Raw genomic sequence first — 23,106 nt, forward strand, 5'->3', positions numbered from 1 at the left:
CATGTAGGTTCAGAGCAATTCAAAAACCGCACCCAGAATAAGAGAGATATACTGGCACACTTACTGGATGCCATAAGATTACCTGAACAAAACCTCTGGTCAACATGTTGTGTCTAAACTGTACTTTCTTAAGCGTATTTTGGCGTCGTTCCTAATCAAAGAATAATTTCACTCCAGTATTGGCTTAAATCTGGCCCAGTGTACCACATGTTGTAACTCCAGTACTGAGTTCACTCTAACATTTGGATTTGGATCAAATACAACTGGCGAGCCCAATGGCCTACCAAGTGAAGTCTTTGTGCAAAGATTAACAATAATGCGTAGTATAACATATTCTGAGTGTCATTGAAATCCTGTTCTCTGTATTAGAAGTGCACTTTCAGAACAAACAATGCTTCTTTTTAAAGCTCAGTTGGCACATTTTGATTGAACTGGGTCTCATAGTTCCCCCACCTTGTGTTATTATTACCCCTCTACACCAGCCAATATCGCTGATTGATTTTTTTAATCTGATAAATGCTTTACAGGTGCAGTACCATTATGGTCCATGGCCAGGAGCATCCACTCGATGAAAACTGGAGTGATGCTTTCCAGAATGCCTACATGGAGCTGGGAGGCCTGGGAGAGAGAGTGCTCGGTATGTTTCACACCAACACGTCTAATCAGCCTGTTAGGGAAACAGGAAGCACAAAGAAGCAGTTAAACACAGCTCTCACCTTTTATAATCACCAAGTTAAACAGGGTAGTTAAGCCAAATGTTCCCAAAGAACTGCATCTATTGCAGGTTTTGGCACTGCAGACTTAACTAGAAAGGTAATGGACAATGGAAGATTAAACCTCAAGTTTAACACAGGTGGTTTGAAACTTGGATGTAATATATGGATTATGAGTTTTTAAATGATTTTTTTAATTTAACTGAGGTCGGACGCTGCACTAAATTCTAAGTTGATTTGTTCAGGAAATAACATTTTCCTTGTTAAATGCCAAAGACAGATTTTTAGGTGGAAAGAAAATCATCAGATGAAGTTCAACTTTCCATATCTCTTAAGTGTTCAGCATCCAAACTCTCTAAATGTCATCGTTTTGTCAACCAAGTAAAAAAAAAACAAAAAAAACAAGTTACCTTGCTTCTTTTAAAAAGTGCCATAGGTAACAATTATGTGCCATCATCATTTTGTTAGAGTGGGTGTCAGTTTTTTCAAGCAGTTAAATGTGGAATAGTGCCATTTCTTTTTGGGAGTGAAGCTCCTGAGTTCATGTAAATTATTAAGCCTCACTTATGCCTTGGGTGATGAGGATGATGTGTCGGGAGTTTTCTTGACAAAGAAAGGTTTCTCTGCTTTTAGGCTGAGCCGGGCTTTTCCTCAGAAGCATTATGTTTTGCTTTGCTCCATGGGGATTCAAGAAGTACATATTTCAAGGGCTGTGGATCATAAATTCATGAAAGTGGTGGGTTAGATTTGTATTTCATACCTGCAATAACAAAATTGACATCCAATATTAAGAATGATATGTATACTGTTAGGTAAAGATCATTGCAGCCAGTAGGAAATACATTTTGTGAAGTTGTATGAAAACAGAGATCAGAAGCCTTTCAGACCATATTTATAAAGATAGTGTTTGCCTTTAATCATGTCAACAATGATGCTGATATTAATAAGTACAATTAATTATAGTAATGATAACGATATTGACATCAACAATAACAATAACAACAATGCTATGGACAGCAATGAGTCAAGACCATACTAACCCAGACCAAGACATACCCAGGGCCAGAGTGCTCTGAGACTGAGACCCAGGTCTTCACCTTTGGGGATTGTGACTGAATCAAGACCAAGACCAAGGCGGGGCGAGACCGAGATAAGAGCAAGACCATATCACTGAAAAATCATCATCTTGTGTGAGGGGGCGTGTCCCTCCATAAGACCGTAACTCCGGGAAGGTTGCAGCCGTAATCGAGGGATAAAAATCTAAATACAAATTATTTGAAGTTATTTGTTATTTTAGAAAGAGGTGTTTTCCTTCTAATCACAGTAATGATGTAGAAAAATAACCGGTGGTGGTCTTGACCAGTCTTGATTTAAAATCCGGGGTCCACTGAGTCTGAGACTGAGACAAGATCCAGTAAAAAAATGCTTTCGATTCCGAGATTAGACAGAGACCTTCAAAAAGTGGTATTGAGACCAAGACCGATTTCAAGTACTTCATCACAAAGTTGTTATAACAGTAAAATAAACGTAATGATGCAAGTAACAACAGTAGTAAAAACCGTGGTGATGATAATAATAGATACAATAATGTTAGTAATAACAACTACTAATAACGGTAACATCACTTAATAATAGTAGTAGTGTAATGGCACAAATGGTTACAATGAAACTTAAATAAACACTGATAATGGTTCTAATACTGAAACTAACAATGTTATGAACCACAACGCTAATCATTGATCCAGCCAGTGCTGAACAGGCCCTTTGTCACGTGTTTTAGATGCAGCTACACATAGGTCACACAATGTGAATTTGATGTTGGTCCAATGATGCCTGTCACACAAGGCTTTCTGCCTCTAACCAGTATGCTGCACTTTGAGGAAGACTTGATGTTAGCAAGTAGTTGTGTTCAGATGCAACGACTTCAAGTTTTAGAGCAAGACATCCAACATTGTTGAACTACCAATGCCACGCCGTTTTAGATTTGTACATGAGATGTAAAACTAAATCCTTATGGTCCTTTCAAGCTATACACCAAATTTGAAGTGAATCAGACAAATGCCGTGGGAGGAGTTAGACAAAGTATTACCCCTGTAAATTGCTGAAAATGCACTGTTATTTTAACAAATTTTCAAAACGGCAGTGTGGTTAACGGGATGGGTCCAATTGTTTTTTTTGTTGGTCTTGACATGAGACATTAGTCCACCAATTTTTATAAATCTAGGATGAATGTGCGTATACCAAAGTACTTTGTTTTTAATGATGCTTATAGTCATAATGATGTTTATAGTCATAATTGCTCCCCCCCCTCCTTCGCTCTCAACACAGACACTCCTATCGTCAACGTCACTCCTTGGGAATCACTGGCTTATGGAGCCTTTAGACCTCTCTCATGTTAGTTTCTCTTTGTAGTGTTTTACTGCAAATATCTAAACAAAGGTACACTACGGTGTCCTTATTGTTTCTTTGATGTTTCTGACTGAAGGTTATAAAAAGCTTGTCTACTTCGGCTCTACTAAGTGCCAGTTAAAATGTCAATTGATGTAAAAGCAACTAAAGCAGCCATATAAGCTGAGATATTATATTTCATTCTTTTATAAACTCTCGCCTCACTGATCCCGCTTCTCTTGCAGGCTTCTGCCACCTAAATCTGTCTTCATCGCAGTTCCCCCGAGGATTCACCTTCGACGAAGAAGACTCCAACTTCCCCACAGAGAAACTCTGCTTCCTGGGTCTCATCTCCATGATTGATCCGCCGCGTGCCGCTGTGCCTGATGCAGTGGGTAAATGCCGCTCTGCTGGTATCAAGGTAATTGGTTCCACAGATTCAACCTTCATTGTAGTTCATGAAAAGCCTTTTCTGAGGGCTTCATGTAGCAGGCTTTTTAGAAGAGGGATTTGCATGTCAAATGTCTTTACAAAGCCTGGATGATAACTGATTTAGGGACCCTGATAGATAATGATCGGTGGGTAAATGAGGCTCTGTTGCTCAAAGGAAGCAGCTGATAATATGTTATTGTAAACACTGTGAAAAACACACTGAGGCATTATTAATAGTTCTGATGTAACCTTCGGGTTGTAAAGTTCTCCCCAAGGTGTTTCCAAATAAAAGAAATCTCACAAAAAGCAAGGATCTATTTTTTAGGTATTAATTAAATGTTATGACACTTGATGAAGACAGAGCTTAGTATATTCTCATATCAGATGAAGAAAAAGTTAATTTGTTAAATGCAGATTTCGTACATTTAGTACAAATTTTCATCAAGTGTTAATGAACTGCAAATAGACACGGAGCAGATGTTTTGCCAGGGAAGTAATAAGCCGGGCTGCAGGAAGGTTAAACAACTTCCAACAGAGATGTAAATGGATAGTGAGCAGAATGAGTCGGCCTCGTTTGGGGGGAGTGGGGTTGGGGAGTATTGCTGATGTGGAAATGGGATTTTGCACATTTAATTTCAGTTACAAAGTTATCATGCTTCTTTTGATATTGGATATTTTGAAAGACACACTGTAATTGGCTTAAAAACAAAACGAGTGAGAAGTGAGTGGAGATCTTATCATGGCCTAAGTGAATAAATGGATGAGGAGATATGCTCCACAAGGCTGTAAAACTGATCAAACGTCTGATAGAATTTGAGGTTTATTTTCCATGAGTTTCATCTGCCTTCTCATCAGTTTTGACTAGACAATGATTTTTAATCTAAAATTGGGACACGTTTATTTCCTGACTAGGAGGGAAACGTTTTCTGTTTCATTAAAGGTGTAATAGGGAATGTGGGCGGGTGTTACCTTTTAATCAGTGGTTCTACACCTTCATGTGTTGTTGGAATGAATTCACTCTCATAGGTCTTAATCATTATTTTAAAGGTTTATGTAATAATGGCCTCTCTCTAAGCCAGTATCTATTAAAATATGTGAATACCTTCACTCACAATGCTTTGATCTCATTAAAAGTGTTTTATGTGTTTGCGAGAATTCAACTCTATGCAGATGATGCACGCTTATTTGCTGTGAAGAGGTACCTCAACATATAACTAAGAATATGTGTGAGCTATGAAGTCTTGTGCAGAACATGGTTGTCTGTTAGAGCTAAAAGAAGACAATTAAGTACTTACACATTAACATACCTGCAACAAATCATTTATGTTTCCTCACGAGCTCAGGATGAATCTAGAGCACATGGTCTGCTGCTTTGATTACCTTTTAATGGATGTTGCTCTTATGTTTCTGTACAATGTGCATCCTTTGTCCAAAGGCTTTGGTGCAATAGAGACTGCACTACCATCTTCAAGACACCCTCATTTGGACTGCATTCTGCTGTTGATACTGATGGTTTTTAGGGATTTCAAGAACGCACTCCATATGAATTCTTATTACTTCACTTTTCATATAATGTTCAAATGCAATATTCCAGATGTTCACAATGAGTAATTCATTGGGATTTATGCAGATGCAGTTATGGTGTAATTCTACATTTAGAGTAACCATTGGTTCATAATCCACATTCAGCTATCTATACATGAGATTCCTGTATAAATTGCAGCTGTCGCTCACAGATTGGGCAGAGCTTCCTCTTATTGGAAGATTTGTGGTTTGATCCCCATCTCCTTCATTCTCCATGTCAAAGTGTTTTCTATAATTCAGAACCCTAAGACAGCGTGCTCTGTGTATGAATGTGTGAATTAGAGCATGTTAACATGTAGTGTGTAGTGCTGGAGAACTAGCAAAGAGCTTTATAGATGTAGACTATCAACCAACTCCAACCTAAAAAATAAATTTCCTGTTCTTTCTCTTTTACTTTAGCTTTATTATATATTTAGCCTTTGGCCTCAGAAATGGAAAAAAAGTCATTCTGTCAGATTTGAAGAAAGCCACAATTAAACCAACTATACACCATATTCTAGTGCTGTCAGGATGATTGAAAAATAATTACATTGTGCAAGTTGTGCTACAGTAACTAAGCACTTAACATTAAAAAAGTATAACTGTCTGGAAGGGAAATAAAAAACAAGTTTAACGACACTGTCAAGTTGATTCAGATTTCTGAAGGGTGGAACTAGGGACGGCGAGTGTTTTTGAAAGTTCCACCGTTCAGCAAACACACAGTATGATTACTTTTGTTTCATAATTTGACAAGTTTTTTCACAACCCTTGTACGTATGTCATCCATGGCAAGATTTTGGAGTTGACTTCCTGATTTTAACCCTTAACACGTATTTGCAGCATTCTTTTCTAGTGTAACTTCACAACACATTTGAATGACCCTTTTAGACCCTTCATTCCCATTTTGCACCCTTACTCCAACATTTTGTGACACACAGCATACAGTTGAGACACATCTCTGTGATTTATGGGACCTTTTTGTGTGCTTTCAGGTGATCATGGTAACGGGGGACCACCCAATCACGGCCAAGGCCATCGCCAAAGGTGTGGGCATCATTTCTGAGGGCACTGAGACGGTGGACGATATAGCGGAGAGACTAAACATCCCTCTGAGCCAAGTCAACCCCAGGTGTGTTCAGTTGTGCATGTGCATGTCAGGGCATAAAGATACTTGCATGAGATAAGTCTGATTTCTATCTGTAGACGTGATTGAAGAAGTTTCAGGAGACTGAAATGTCGAAAGTTTTATTGAATGTCATCAAGGAGAAATAAGGTGAAGACTATCCCAGAAACAGAAGTTGCCTTCTGATAAAGCCTCTGGGGGAAAAGTCCAATTTCTCAGGGCTTTGGTTTAGCAATAGGTTATTCAGATAAGCTATAAAGAATATCCAGGCCGAGACATGTTTTTGCTTATACTTTGCGTTTTTTGCAGTCTCAAGAAACTCAAGATGAATTGAGTAGGAGTTCACAGACATTTTCTACAACTGGATTTTAGTTTTCAGTGTTTTCAAGCGTACAATCACTCAGACTACAACAGAAAACCAGACAGCAGATATCTGTTTATATACATTAGGATGAACACAACCAGTCGATTATCTAAAAAGGTTTCTGTCTTGGGAAAGAGTAATCAACCTACAGTAGTTGATTCCTATTGGCCAGGCTAAAGTTTAAGAAGATTTGATTTGATACTGGCTGATTATGTGAGGATTCTCTTCCCTACGTCAAGCTAGGTCACAGTGAATGTTCTCGGCTTACACAAGTGCATACCTGAAAGGAAAAAGTTGTCACAGTGAAGAATGAAAGTTGAAATTCACCTTATATATCTATAACCTTGAAATCCCTTGGAGATGGAGACAGCATTATCAGGATAGCTGTGGAGTCTGAACAACAGAGAAAACGACCTTCTCGGGTTGGAAACTGGCCTGAATATACTGTGTCATCTACCAAGAAACCTCAACAAATGGATATTTTACAATGAGATCAATACTAAACTCATATCTGCCCTTTGGAAAATAAAGTGGCCAGTCAACTTAGCTTTGTATAAATACTGAAAAAAGGGGGGAAACATCTGGCCTGAATCTGTCTAAAAGCATGTCTAATGCTCATGAATTAACCTGTTGAATCAGATATGGATTAATGTGATATGGCCTTTTGGAAAAGCATCCAGTACAAAGTATTAAAAAAAACTACTTAAAGGCAGGGTTGGTCATTTTCTCCAGATACACTTTTAAAGAATTGGGTTGAAATTGTCTTTAGTACATGTGCTCTGACAAAGAGAGTCAGGAAGTCGTGAATTAAATGCAAATATTAGGAACCAGCGATTTGATAATTGTATCATACGTGGCAAAATGGCGATATTTTGCTATATCGATATTTTTTCCCGCCCCTCTTTAGAGTAGTTCAAGGCAAGGGTAAAAAAAAAACTCCTCCCAATCCGTGTTTTGAAGCAGATTGGATGTTTCAGCAGAAAGACGTGAGGAAGGTAGAGCATGGCTTTAGGGGGTTTCAGGAGGCCTGTGCTCTGTGAATGGTGTCAGATTCAATGCGGGCTGGTAGGTTTGCACTGAGGAGAACTGTTATTTTATAAGAAACGTGATTTTTTTGTTAAAAGCAGAAGGAACCTCAGGAGGAGTGACAGTTGAGCGATTTCTTTTCCAGCAAGTACAGACTTGCTATAGATGCAATATGACTCAAAAGAGGACAGACATGAGACTGTGGAAAATATGGAAACCAAGATGACGTATTGAAGAGACAGGAATCATGAAAAGAAATCTAAGATTGGAATCTGCCAAAATATACATCGTGCCGTACCCCAATATATTATTCACCTTTCTATTCTTGTTTAAGTTGGACTAATACTTTGGAAACATAATTATATATTCTTCTGGTGTTCCTTTCAACTGTCTTACAGTCATGAATTGTATTTAGGAAATGAAGCACTATTGCCAAAGGTACATTTTCCATTGAAGGCAATAATGTTTACCTTATCTAATTATATTTTACAGCTCAAACAAACCAGAAAATAATCTTTATAGGTTGTGGGTTTAGTTTCCTTCTGACAAAGCCAGTCAAGCTGTTTCCCCTTTTTCTAATCTTTATGCTAAGCTAAACTAAACAGCAGCATGCAGGCTCCATTCTCATTTTGAACAGTTGGACTTGTGCTTGTTATTGATTGACTCTGTACAAGAAAGTGAATAAGCATATTTCCCAAAATGTCAAACTGTTCCTCTAAGACAGAAAGCATGAAGAAGTGAATGTTTCCTGCCAATAAAATGTGTGCGCTTGTTTGTGTGTGAGAGGAAAACAGAAAGACAAACCTGGGGAGAATGAGAGAAAATGTCAACACTCCCCTTTTGCATAATTGCCCCTGGTACCCCTGCACTCCTTACTGGTGTACGTGCACGACTGATGTGTGTTTATGTGTGTGTTTTCTTTGTTTTCCCCCAGAGATGCCAAAGCTTGTGTGGTGCACGGCTCGGACCTAAAGGACATGAGCCCCGAGTATCTGGACGACCTGCTGAGGAACCACACTGAGATAGTGTTCGCTCGCACCTCTCCTCAGCAGAAGCTCATCATAGTGGAGGGCTGCCAGAGACAGGTCAATGGCTGGGGCTCTGTGTGTGTGTGTGTGTGTGTGTGTGTGTGTGTGTGTGTGTGTGTGTGTGTGTGTTTGTGTTAATGTGTGTGTGTGTGTGTGTGTGTGTGTGGGGGGTCTTCTTGAGTAAATACAACTGAATAACTGTGTGTGTTTATATGGTTGAAGGTAAGCATGTGTGAGTGTTTATGATAAAGTCTGGATGGATGTCTGAATGGGTCTGTTTATGACTGAGTGTGGAGGTATAGTGTGTGTGTGTGTGTGTGTGTGTGTGTGTGTGTGTGTGTGTGTGTGTGTGTGTGTGTGTGTGTGTGTGTGTGTGTGTGTGTGAGCGAGAGAGAGAGCGAGAGAGAGAGCCATTTGGTCGTGCAGCTGGTTGAAAAGCGCTGAATGCAGGGTTTGTGTATGTATGAAATGGAGGTCCATTTGGTTGAATAAAAGTGTGTATTTGAAAAGAGTATATTAAACTCTATATTTTATGCTTTAAAGTATGTGCTCAGCTGTTTTGTGTGAAATGTTGAAAATAAATGTGTGCATTCACTTGCACACATCCCCATATATTGAGGTCATGCTACAATTCACCCCGACTTCACTCACTCTCCCTCCATGTTACTGAATGATTGCAACTCAATTCCATTTTTCATTTAATCTCCCCAGAGCTGCTTTGAAAAGACATTATTAAGACAGAAGGGGAGGGGGGGGGGGAGAGAGAGAGAGAGAGAGGGGAGAAAAGCTTAAATCATGGTACTTATCTTTCTTTTTTCTTGACACTTTTTGTTCGCTGCTTCCACTGCGGGTGCAGGGGGCGATCGTGGCTGTGACGGGTGACGGCGTGAACGACTCCCCGGCCCTGAAGAAAGCCGACATCGGCGTTGCCATGGGGATCGCGGGCTCTGACGTGTCCAAGCAGGCGGCTGACATGATCCTGCTGGACGACAACTTTGCCTCCATCGTCACCGGGGTGGAGGAGGGTGAGTATAGGGGGGGGGGGATGACAGAAAGAGAGAGAGAGAGAGAGCGAGAGAGAGAGAGAGAGAGACTGAATAAAAGAAAAATAGAAGTAAAACAGGAAAAGCAAAGACAGAAGCTAAAAGGAAAAAATGAGTAAGTCAAAAAAACAAAGGGCAATTTGATTCAAAACCTTCAAATGTCAAACATTCAGCCACCTAGCTCCTTTGACATGTACCAAGAGAGACATGACATTATTTCTGAGCGAGTTAAAAATGTGGCATGAGTTGTATTATGGTTGATTTCACACAGCATTAAGCACAGCTGTAGACTTGAGACTTGGACTGGAGTCAGACTTCAGTCACAAGTAATTAGGACATCGCCATATTTAAAGAGCAGGCAGTTTTTTTTTTTTGTTGAAGGCTGAAGAAATGCCAGAATTTGACAAACACAGCCCTCCTCTTGCAGCTCTTCTTCTGTAAGTCCATCCCACCAGATGAGGACACAGGCATTCATCCATATGCACACATTATACACTTCACTGTCATGTTAAATCTTCCTACTCAACCTAAAACACCACTTGAACACATGTAGATTATTCAAAGAAAATTAAGTTGGCAACTATCTGGCCCTGGAGAACACGAGGAGCTTTATATCCAGCTTGAGGGCAGTGCAATCACCTCTCCATCTTTGAAATGCCTCCTGATATTTATACATTTTTTATTGTGTTTATCCTCATGCTCTTTTTCGAGTATGCTAGAATGGCAAACTTCCCTGCAGGATTTTCATGCATCGAATCAAGCTTTCACTTTCACAAACCTAGAGGGATATGCATGCTCACTGGCATCTATGAATCACAACCTTAAGGAACATTCACTCTTTGAAAACGACATGTGAATACTCCCGTCATGGAAAGCCTGTCAGCAGAACGAAGACGAGGCGCAGAAGTTTGCTTCTCTGTTGTACCGCCTGAATGAATTTATACAACATAAGTTTCGACAAAGTTAACCGATTGGATAAGAGGCATTTCATGAGTGCTGATAAAAGCTGTGTCTCAATTCAGGAGTAGCATCCTGCAAAGGACCCGGTCCAAAAAGGAACCCAGCCTTCGTTTCCATCGAGTTGAAACCAATAACTTACTCGCCTGCTTCAGAGTCAAATCTGGGTATATGTTGGGCCATGAATTATGCACAGAATGGATCCCTCATTGGCTTGGGATGGAAGGACCCATTTTATTTTGGCCACATTCGAAGGAGCCTTTTGAAAATGGGACAGCCTTTGACACGTCGCTGTGACGTAGTCAGTCTTTGAATGCGCACTCAGAAGGATGCAGCCCCTAAATTAGGACATAGCTTTTGTCAATCTGATACCTCCAAATCACACAACAAACAAACCTCACTTTCACTGGTGTCTAAGTAAGTAACTACTCTGTGGTCACCATGGAGACAAAGTAAGTCAGAAAGAGGGAGGAATGTTTGGATTACTTGTCAAGAGTCCAGCTTCAGTTAAGTCTCTGATGGAGCGTTAACCCATATACTTGGGCTGTGGTCTTTGGAGCTGGCGGCCCTGGTTCGGGTCTGACCTGTGGCTCTTTTCCCTCATGTCACTCCCTGCTCTCTCTGTCCCTGATGTCTAACTCGATCTACTGTCCTATCTCTACAATAGAGGCATTAAAACGCCCCAAAATAAATCTTAAAAAAAAAAAAAAATAGCAGCTGGTTTTTAACTTATGATGCAACGAAGAAGGAACAATGCCAACCCGAGCTTCAAACCTGATTTACTTAATTTTAGTGCAATAATCAATAATGAGATTTAGCCCTTTAGAAATAGTTTTCAGTAAGAAATACAAAATACTTGAATTTGAGAATATCAGAAGAATAACACTAAATTCCTAAGCTTGGACAAATTAAGGACAGTGCAGACAAATAAAGACTATTTTCTTTATACCTATCTTTAAAATGACTTGGTCTCATCTATAGAAAAACTATGTGAAAGTCTAATACCTAAATGTAGTGTGCCAATTCTCTATCTAGTTCCAAGTGTATTGTCATGACACTGCCCTGAATGGCTTGACTTTAAAACTGCTCTGACAAAATCCAGACTCAACTTTGAGTTTTTTCCCACAAGAGCCTGGAATTTAATCTAAAGTAGGGCTGCTAATATAGTCAGAGAAGAAAAAAAAAAAGCTATTAGTAAAGTGGATATGCTGACGGAGCAGTCAGAGTCATCATTTTTTATTTCACCAAGTCTGGGGAAAACTCACTCAAACAAAATAAAGCCTTTAACATCAGAGAGAGAAAAGACAATATATTTAAGCTTTGTCATTTGTGTTATGTAAGCCGAATCTCATTCATAATCTATTTACACCTCCTGATTCCAATAATCTCCACAAATAAGCTTTTTATTTTTTTTTGTTTTCCTCGTCTTTCTCGTGTCTCTGATCGCTTCAGGTCGTCTCATCTTCGACAACCTGAAGAAGTCCATCGCCTACACGCTGACCAGTAACATCCCCGAGATCTCGCCCTTCCTCCTCTTCATCATCGCTAGCGTTCCGCTGCCCCTGGGAACTGTCACCATCCTCTGCATCGACTTGGGCACTGACATGGTGAGCACGTGCTCAGTCCCCCCACTTTTTTTTGACGGACATGCTAACAATGGTTTCCTTCGTTATTTCAATCAATACTGGGACTACACTTGTGAGAAATGACAGCCTAATAGATGTATTGACTGCTGCCAAGCCTGTATTGTGTTTTAAGTGTGTGATGTAGTAATTATTGAACACTTCAGTTTTTTTCCCCCCTGGCCTATTGGATACTGATTTCCAGTGCTAGTGTTTGAAAAATGAAAGCTTCATTGGCATCGCTCGCCCTCGTTCTCCACCAATTTGATTTACAGGACAGCAGGTTACAAATAATAGTTATTTTTTAGGCTGCTGTTTCAAAGTGCTCTCCGTGCTCAAAGCTAATTGTTAGCAAATTCTCCCCGGTGAAGTGGGTGCTAATTGTTGCATAGCTACGGGCAAGCTAAAGGTGACATTAAGAAGACTAGCTTTAATACCGGTGTCAGATATGAAAAGCCTCGAGGTGAAAAGGAAACAAAACGTTTGGTTTAATTTGCTCTTTCTGTCAGTGGGAGAAAATTCACTTTTGGCTGACTGCCGACGACCATTTGTTCAAGCAGAACAAAGACCGGGGTGACGCTCACACACACATTTACATTTCACAGCTCTGCCATTTCCAGATGCCAGTCTCGCCATTGTATTTCCAGCAGCAACAAAAAAAGAGTCGCTGGCACGCCGCTAGCCTGAGGGGCGTAATCCATCATTGCAAAAGAAAGGGAGCACGAGATGAATATATTCAAAAGGACTTGTGCTCATTATTTGAACTTTAATTTTTTCGCTGCTCCGTGCCACCAGCGTGCTACCGAATCTGTGTCTCATACATCCCAATGAGACAAAAAGTAGATGATAAGAATATGAGGAATATGGCCTCATATGCGACTGCTAGGAATGATTTTAAGTCTGCATGGGTTGAAAAATAAAGCAGAGATGGTTCTAAACACTGTAAAAAATTGTAAATATTTTACAAAGGTGCTTTATTTTACATAAAAGATGAACTTTTCCAGTTTTCCAGCAGCAGGACAGATTTGTTCATGTTGACAAATATTTCTTCAACCGCCTGCGATCAGAGGCATAGTGCACTCTTTTATTGACTGAATTCCTCTTTAAAGGTACGATGATGGAAGTTGAAACGCGTCTAATTTTTGCACTTGCTTTGCATATAAAAAAAAAACCTCTCCCTTCAAAAAAGTGACATGTCTGCACGGATCCAATAAACCGCTGGTGGAGCGAACAGCTGGATATCGGCTTTGAAGGGTAGCAACCCTAAAAATGAAAAAGAAAAAGAAAACATTCAATAAAGTACCTGAAAGTGTTTGTAGTACACTACACGAGTAAAAGTACAACATTCCCAACGTCGTGCTGGGGAAGGTTGTTAACAGCTTGTTAACAGCTTAGTTCAACTCAAGGCAACAGGCTCCAGGGCTCTGCTGAGACTTTGCCGTGACAAGCAGCACTTGGAGTCTGCTGAGATTATTTTTAGCGAGCGGTGCCATGTGGAAAAAAAGGGATGGCTGCAGAATATGTTTATCAAAGTGCGATGTGGCATACTTAAGAGTGCTTTAAGACTGGTATTTTTTTGGATGCTGCTCGCAATCTCACATTCAACGGTGTGAAAAATCAATTCCAAGGAAAGGTGTGGGTCAGAGGAAAATAACACCAAAAAAAAAAAACATGCTGGATTTGTACACCACAGAGCTTGTGTTCAGTCTCACACAGAGCCGAGTCCCCACCTCAAATCCCACCTAAGTCGTGAGGATATCCTGCCCTAAGTCACACATATTGCTCTGTTACTTACCAGCCAATATGAGGTCTTTATTACAGGGACCTCGCTCCCCCCCTCCTATTTTATGAGTGTCTTGAAATCAGTCTCCCTCCACTTGTCTCCTCTCCCAGCCTCTCTCTCTCTCTGTCACTGTCACTTCTTCTTCTTTCCCCTCGTCTTGCCCCTTTTTCCTGTCTTTTCTCCTTCCACACGGTGATTGAATGCTGAATGACATTAACAGTGATATGTCGGCAGTACCCCGTGTCTGGCGCTGTCATCGCCGCCTTTGTTTCCGTCGCCGCTAAGACAAATTCCTGCACATTTATTATAACACACAGAGTGCACGAAGAGAGCTGATCCTGTACTTTCCTCCCCCTTTCGCCCTCAGGTGCCAGCTATTTCATTGGCTTACGAGACCGCTGAGAGCGACATCATGAAGCGCCAGCCGAGGAACCCGCAAACGGACAAGCTGGTCAATGAACGCCTCATCAGCATGGCCTACGGACAGATAGGTATGTCCTCCTGTGGCTCATAACACCTTTTATACCAGAGCTCTCTGTGACGGGCCTCTTGTTGTAAAGTTGTGGTATAATAAACATCCCTGGCATGAAAACTTTAAATATCAACATTTTTCAGAAACTCTGGCAGTCGTCTCTGCTGCTGTAAATGTTTAGGTACTTTAGTTAAGAACAATAGACCCAAAGGTGAGCAGAAATTCAGGAGTGAGTACGAGAATTTCCTTCTAATTGTTGTGACATTTACAGCAAATTGAGAGCGGAGAGTGCGACTATGTTCTGCTTCATCTTGGTCATGTTTTCAGGTTGTTGGAGCCTCACTTGAATGCATGCTTTTTTATCTCTGGTTTTATATGTTTGGGGAATAGTGAAAATCAAAGACTGGCCCAATTTCATAAGCTGTTAAATAGGTCAGAAATATGACAGGGCTTCATTGGATGACACACAGTTTAAAGCTGAACACACTCGAGAACAGACGGCGACTCACATCAACTCCTACCATTCTGCCGAGATGAGCAACGCCGGGTCAGAACTTTTACAGGTCACGTCATGTCATGTTTACAAATCACACGTCTGACATTACGGGTTTAGGTCCTGAGGCGTCTTTTTCACTGAACATGAAACTGATGATCTGATTTAGAGTGACACAATATGATAGCGTAAAAGAAAGCACCAGTGAGTGTTTTGTGTTTGTTCTGTTCTTTGGTGGGAATTGTCTGTTGGACAGAAACAGGGCTGTGAAAAGGGAAGTTCTCAAGCGGACAATAAAATCTAAAGTTTAAAAGTTAGGAGGAATGTGATGGCTGTGGCTCAGTTTGTAGAGTTGTGCGTCTCTCAACCGGAACATTAGGGGGTTCGATCCCCAGCTCGTGCAGCCGCATGTCCAATGTGTCCTTGGGCATACCAGCGTCTGCCATCAGTGTGTGAATGTGTAGGTGTAAAATGAACAGTGTCCTGAAAACAGATGCAACTTATTCTCCAATTTTCTATGAACTCAGATATTTTTGCAGAATCCTGTTGTTCTAAAACTTAACCTTTTATAGCTAGAGCCGTTATTTATCTTTATTTTCTGCGAGGAAAGCTCCATCTTAATGTCAATCTAACGGAAAAATAAAACTTGTTTTTGCATTTTTTTCACATTTTTGAAACAATTTTTACATGTTTATGAATTATAATGGCTTATTATCTTATTCATCTTTGGAAAAACTTCAAGAAATTACAACAAAATGAACAAACAGTCGTAACATTAGCTTCTGTTCAGATACTGCGACCGGTTTCTCGATAGGACCAAGTATCTCATACAACCCAAGCAGCATCCTCTGGTGTTGAAAAATTAAGCCAATGCAGAAGTGTCGAGGGTCTGCTTGAGGCTGGCTCCAGGAACCCCAGAAGTCAAATACACACCACATTCAAATCAGCCCGTTTTAATCACAGAAATTATATTTTTTACAGCCTGGTACAAAAAGGCCGGTCGTTAGGTTGACTGAAAGTTAGGCTGAAACAGGATTTCCAGTATGGCAACCGCCATCGATGAGCCTCTGGAGCCCAATGCCGTAACAGATGGGTGACATCACTCAGGCTTCGTCCATTAATATTTACAGTCTATGCTACAACCCCACTTAAAACAAACGCTATCACTTTAAGGCAGAGCCAGAGTTTAAAGGGTTAACCCCATCCTGCTGCAGGTTCTCACATTATTGTCCGTCCATCTTTAGATTAATAAGCATCATCTCACTCCTGCTTCAGTGCTTATGCTTATGGAGGTTTTATTGAATGTGAAGACTTAAGCTCCTAAATGAGCTGTCCATCATGTTGAAGACGTCCCGCCCACTCTGACAAAACACATTTTCCAACATGGAATTAAAACTCACTACGGGCTGTTATTCAGCTGTCTGGAGCCATTTACTAACCAAACAGCAACATAAGAGAGGGCAGAGAGAGAGAGAGGAAGATATAATCACCTGTTTAAGAAATAAAATAAAGTGACAATGTGACAAACACCCTCTGAATACAGTCAATTTATTTGTTCTATTCTGGGATAATACCTGTAAATAAGTGGGAGGAAAAATGTTGGACCATCGGTATCATGGCTGCTTTTTTTTGTCAGAAGAGCTTTTGTGCCAAAAACACCAATTATCTATAATTTCTGTTATTTCTCTATACTTGTTCTGTCAAAACGTTACCCCCTGATGTTCCACTGTGTAAAATCTAATCGAGTGGGCGCACGGTTAACACAATGGACCGGTTTCCATACTTATAATGTTGAAGCTACATCTGCTTTACTGTACTCGTAAATCATACCAAAGTCGCTGAACAAACAAACAGATAATGGTGTAAATGGCACTGAGATTAGTGTCCACAAAGCGCCATCAAAACGGGGATCCATTTTTATCCTATACCGCTGTAATTTCCTAATCAAGTGCAATTAAGTGCTGAATGAAAAACAGTAGAGAGCGTTTTTTAAATGGTACCTTTTAAAATATTGTTAGCATGTGGCAGCAGGTCAGACAAACGTGCAAATTATATCACTTTTATACCGACATGCAAACAGTTCAACATCAAAATAAAGAAGCACTTTATGAAGATATTCTTGATTTGAAAAGATCAACTTTTAGAAACTAACAACACAGATTCTCTAAAAGGAAAAGCGTTTTCATATTTCATAATTGTATTGGAAACGTATTTATAACACACTGACTCTTTACATATTTAAAAATCTGAAATAAAAGGAGGACATTCTGGTATCGATCTCTGACAAACTTTGTCTCCGTATTCAGGGATGATCCAGGCTCTTGCTGGTTTCTTCACCTACTTTGTCATTTTGGCTGAGAACGGCTTCCTCCCCAGCTTCTTGGTGGGGATTCGCATCATGTGGGACAACCGTGAAGTCAACGACCTGGAGGACAGCTTTGGGCAGCAGTGGGTAAGGAGAGAAAATACACTCGAATGAAACCCCCGGCGCACACTTTGAATATTGCCATACATACCCATGCAAGATTTGTGTTTGAACCTGGCAGACTTACGAGCAGAGGAAGATCATCGAGTACACCTGCCACACCTCCTTCTTTGCCAGCATCGTGGTTGTCCAGTGGGCCGATCTTATCATCTGCAAGACCAGGAGGAACTCCCTCTTTCAACAGGGCATGAAGTAAGACTTCAGGAAGGAAGATGACTTCAATCAGAAATATGGGATTTTTAAAGAACTGTGTAATTACTTTGACTTAAACTGTCTAAATCATTTCCTGTTTTTCCGACATTTTCTGTCCAACAGCAACAGGATCCTGATATTCGGCCTGTTTGTTGAGACGGCTCTGGCTGCCTTCCTCTCTTACTGCCCTGGAATGGACGTCGCTTTGCGCATGTACCCCCTGAAGTACGCTCCACATATGCATATCTCCACTGAACCATAAAATAACCTCTTAAAGACCTAATAGGCTGCCATTAGCCTGTCACTCTCAACTTTAAATGAAGTCTGTGATCTTCTTAAACACCACCCTGTTATCCTTAATATTCAAAAATGGCTGCAATGAATTTAACAATTTGCCTGTCACTCACACTGCTACTCTCTCCATCCCCGCCCATTTTCACACTTTTCCTCTCTTCCTCTCAGGAGCCTGTGGTGGTTCTGCGCCTTCCCATACAGTCTGCTCATCTTCATTTATGATGAGGTCCGTAAATTCATTCTGAGGAGGAGCCCTGGAGGTAAGCAGTTATTAAGAGAAGCCCAGATTAAAAGGTTTCAACCTTCTTTGTCTTGTTAATAAGCTAAAAAAAAAAGAAAACTGCTAAGTGATGGTTTTGTGATTGACATGCCTATCTCAGGAACCACATGTACCAGACCTTTTCTACCATCCTCTGTCCCGCTCTCGGCCTTCCTACTGGCCTTGAAACAAGGACAAAAAAAAAAAAAAAAACATCCTTAAAAAGTAGAACGTCCACTCTGTTAAGGATGCACTGATTTTAAAAAAAAGTAGCTGCAGCTCTTCTCTCCTGAGAGAGTCCTGCAGGCATGTGACAGATACAAGTTCAATGTCAATCCAAACAAGCACAAATAATTATAAATAACACTTTTAATACATTTATTAATCAAAATCAATCAAAAAGGAATGTGCGGTTACCAATTTTACAAAACAATGTTGGGAGCACTTCTGGAGGACAATTGTTGACCAATCTGTGAGCTGTAGTCTTGTAATAATCGATGCAGATGTGAGTTTGAAAACAATCATTTTCAACACTGAGGCTGATGTTGTCATATTGAAATCTACATCGAGCAAATTTCACATTGTACTTCTGTTGGATTTAAATCTATAATGATACATTACAATAAGACACAACAACCATACAACACAAAATGACACAATATAACATGACTTTGGCTTAAACGCTGCATATGAATAGCTGACATACGTATGGACTCTGTGTACACACACTGCTCATGTGTAATATGTGTTTATTTTTGTTTTTATTCTAATCATTATCAACTCTAACTCAAATACAGACTTCAAAACTTAACATGTAGCAACGCAGCTGCAAACTCTCAGGCATCCAGCTATCCACTCAATTCCGAATAATTCTCCATTGTTCAAAGCGGCAGCCTCTGCAACACTTGACTGATTACTGCTTGTCTTCCAGGTTTGATTTCTGACAAAATAGCATGTAAATGTCCTGCTGTCTGGCGGTTCGCTTGGTAATTCCATTTGATAAATGGAGCATCAAATGGCGACAAACACACATCACTACTGGAATCTAATGTGATCTGATTTTTTTGGGCCAAGAGCTGCATCTGTGCTGGATTTCAAGATTTTATTTAAGGTGCAAACACAAGATGCTTCTGCTTTTGTTTTATTGAGGCAGTGAAGAAAAAAACATGTTAATGCACAGGTTCCCAAATGTTTCACACCATGTACGTACCAAATCAAACACTGCAGATATCCCAAATGTAAAAATTAAGGAGTAAATTAGTGATAATAATACAAGTAATATGAATAATAATGACACCATCCCATATCTGAATATCAGGAATATGTTAAATCAGCAGCTTGACTATTTTTTTGGGGGTCATTAAAGCATTGTCTTCCATCATTTATGGACCTTACATTTTGAAATGGTTATGATCTCTCTCTTCTTAAAAAAAGCAACCTAGACCATCATCATGTCTCCACTGCCACTGGTTCTACTTCAAACTAAGCAGTTTACAGCACAAGGACAGGAAGAACCCTTTGCTTACATGTTCCTCTCAAAGAGTAATATTCGATTTTTCCGTCGAGAACACTACAAACAAATATATATATATATAGGCAGTATTGGAAAAACTTACTGATTTGTTTTCTGGGGCTACCAAATTCAAGTCAAAATGAAAGTTAATCACAATTTCTTTAACGTCTGAAGAGTACCTATCTGATTGGGTTGAGCTAACACGAATGTATTAGTCACATTCTATTCATAAAATATTAAATGATGTACTGAAATCATTTTGACGTACTTATAATGATAATATGTAACAACTGCTGTACTAAAATGAAATCAAATGAAACTTTTTTAGGGAATTGTTGGTGGTACACATACTATAGTTTGAGAATCGCTCTGTGTAAAGATTATTGTAAAAAGGTTTTGAGTTTTTTTTTGGTCCTGAACATAAAAATCTTTAGTGGTTTACAGAATGTGAAATATCTAACATGAGGTGACCATACGTCCCGACTTGACCGAACCGTCCCGTTTCCAAGCTCCATGTCCCGAGTCCCCTCAAATATCTACAAAACAAATACAGTATATGTCCCGGTTTAGAACAGTCCCTGTCCTGGTTTTAAACCAACCAAAACAATACACCAGGTTTGCAACGCTGATTTGTCTGCACACGTGTCAGTCAACCTCAGGGTTGCTGCTGTTGCTCAGCTAGCTTAGCTGTGTAACGACAGGCAGGCTAGCTGTCATACCTAAAAGTGAGTCAGCGTTTTCCAAAGAACTCCAGGAGAGTTAGCAAATACAAACAAACGGTGGGTACAGGCTGGAAGAAGCACTGTTACAACCTAATTCAGTGAGGCGAACGGCGAAGACAACCACCTTAAAGAAGCTGCTCCTTTAGGAAACCTTTACCTACCACCTGGTGTGATCAGTGCAGCTCGTTCAGTGTGCGGTAAAATTAAAGTGTCCTGATTTGGAGGTTTGAAAATATGGTCACCCGACATGTAGGCCGGGCATAAATCTTTACATCCTCTGCCAGATCAGAGAACATGTGTAACACTTGTACCAGGAAATAGATTGTACCTGTCCAACAACAACAGAAACAGAAGCAAATGATGAGAGAGGAAATGAAAGCAGGGCTGATGAAGACTCTCGAGATGCGCCCCCACAGATCTTACACATGATATGGATACACTACAATAGCTCAGAGTCTGCTCTCTGCCACGGCGTTTCAGCTGAGCGGGGCGAGACACGGCGAGACAAATACAATTTATCATGACAGCTAATCATTTCTGTTAATCTGTGTGGCACGGGCGGCTGATCAAAGTCTTAGAGTTATGAGGGGATTCATTTGGAAATGTACAAAGACAAAGGCAATGAGATGAATACAAATAGATTGAAACAAAAGGAATTTATGAAATCTGCTCGCCTGTCATTTTCGGGCTCTGACACTTTCCCCTCTTTTTCTCTCTCTCTGTCTCTCTTTCTCTCTTCCAGGTTGGGTGGAGCAGGAGACATATTATTAACATTCAGAAAATGTCTGTTTGAATTGTGTGTCTGTGATTGTGTGTGTGTGTGTGTCTCTGAAGCTAGAACCCTGTGTGTGTGTGTGTGTTTGTGTGTGTGTGTGTGTCTCTGTCAGTTGTAATATTGCATGGATCAGTTCACAAATCTGATTATCATAAAACTACTGCTGAAAATAGGCTTTTGATTGTGCCTTGAGTTTTTCCTTTTTCTTGTTTTCTTCTGAAAACATTTCCAGCAGATCAGTGGCATTGTACGCCCATGTGCCTTATGTTAACCGTTACCTAAGTGATAAATCATCATCGCCTGTTTGGCTGTAGAGGAATGCCAAATGTGAAATGTACCAAATAAATGTATTCCAAAGTATTCATGGCTCTTGGTATTTTTAAACATTTATTTTGTGGGCTGTTACTATTATTTCACTTTAATCCTCTTATGTGCATTCATCTTTGCATATGTTGGGGCACAGGAGTAGTAAAGGGAGGAGGGGGGGGGGGATAGGACTGACTGTCCAGGGCCCCAGTGGAAGACAGGGCCCTCATTAGTCCTGAAGTAAAGTTATATAACAGTTGGATTTTATTCTCTCTGTGTCAAGACTGCCGTTTCAAGAAACATCTCTGTGGCATTTCACCTTCAATCTGACTGTCTCTGAGGTGTAATGGGAGGACAAAGTGACCCCCCCCCCCCCCCTCTGTACCATCTTCAGAAGTGGTAACAGAGTCGTTACAATGGCGAGACGGGATCAGCAGAGCCAGCAGGGGAGCACAGTGCTGTGTGTGTGCGTGCATGTCAGACTGTGTGTATGTGGAGCATCCCGCTAGGCTTCAGCAACGCCAAAAAGCATTGTGATTTCACAAAGTGGGACAAGAATATTACACCATCATGGAATCAAAATGAATGTACAAAGACTGAGCTGAGCTTAGTCACTGCGCTTTTGCGTAAACGCAGTGAGAAAAGGGCTACTGTCACAGTAAAGATAAAATATGCTGGATGTAGGAACAACGATGTCTAAATGGCTCGAATACATCGGCAATGTTTTGGTACCTCAATTTAGACAGTGCGCAGGTGTTTGCCTGCAAATGTTGACGCTGATGACGTTGATGTGAAATAGATGTTTTTTTTTAAAGCTTCAGTACTCTTTGATAATGTCGAGAAAAGTATATCCTTTAAAAATGGTTTCAAAAAGTATTGAGGCCATGGTGGAGAGGCCCAATGTGATATCTTTTCATATCAGAAATCTTGGTGACACGGCTTTGAAAGAGGAGAAACTATGTGTTCCAACAAGAGCTATGTTTGGAAATCACATATAATTTACTACACTTTACTTCACTTAAATGCAGGATGTTGAACCTTTTCATTCACATCCCTCCGCTCATACTGGCTTCTGATGTAAGCTAGACATCGCTTTGTGTATTGAATCTGTCAATGCTGCACTACGCTGCACACACCACACTAAAAAGACAGATTACTTGGTAGAAGCAGACCTAATAGCTGATATTAAATTATAAAACATACAGCAGTAGCAGTATATTCCAGCGTTTATGTAGGATAAAAAGAGATTGCATTACAAAATGTCCAACAATATGAGAGAGGTAATTTAGAAACCATTACATCGTTGGTTCTCTGCTGAGCACTGACAAGTTTATATTTCAGATGTAGAATCTGCAGCTCAATTATTCAACACCATCATGGAAAGAGCTTTTCATTCGAATTTAAATAATCATAACATGATATAATGTGATATATAGGTTTTTAACTCTATATATCAAATGCTTTCTTCCCCAAAAATGAAGCAGCAGTCAGGCTGTGCTTCCACTCACAAATTTCCTGATCTCAGCATCCATTATGTATTTCCTAGTGTATTT

General features: G+C 40.2%; 1 protein-coding gene across 1 annotated transcript in view; it reads left to right on the forward strand.

The window, feature by feature from the left end:
• Positions 1–21,607, forward strand: part of atp1a2a (ATPase Na+/K+ transporting subunit alpha 2a) — a 50,232-nt gene extending 28,625 nt beyond the window's left edge. Inside the window, exons 13-24 of the mRNA XM_020652018.2 lie at positions 528–637; positions 3,347–3,522; positions 6,089–6,225; positions 8,544–8,694; positions 9,494–9,662; positions 12,090–12,244; positions 14,410–14,533; positions 17,314–17,459; positions 17,554–17,684; positions 17,808–17,909; positions 18,147–18,238; positions 21,215–21,607. Coding sequence (XP_020507674.2) covers positions 528–637; positions 3,347–3,522; positions 6,089–6,225; positions 8,544–8,694; positions 9,494–9,662; positions 12,090–12,244; positions 14,410–14,533; positions 17,314–17,459; positions 17,554–17,684; positions 17,808–17,909; positions 18,147–18,238; positions 21,215–21,243 — 1,522 coding nt within the window. The 3' untranslated portion in view covers positions 21,244–21,607. The remainder of the gene's footprint in view (positions 1–527; positions 638–3,346; positions 3,523–6,088; positions 6,226–8,543; positions 8,695–9,493; positions 9,663–12,089; positions 12,245–14,409; positions 14,534–17,313; positions 17,460–17,553; positions 17,685–17,807; positions 17,910–18,146; positions 18,239–21,214) is intronic.
• Positions 21,608–23,106: the final 1,499 nt, after the last annotated feature.

Source organism: Labrus bergylta, chromosome 4 (genome assembly GCF_963930695.1).
Source record: "Labrus bergylta chromosome 4, fLabBer1.1, whole genome shotgun sequence".
NCBI classification, from domain to species: Eukaryota; Metazoa; Chordata; class Actinopteri; order Labriformes; family Labridae; genus Labrus; species Labrus bergylta.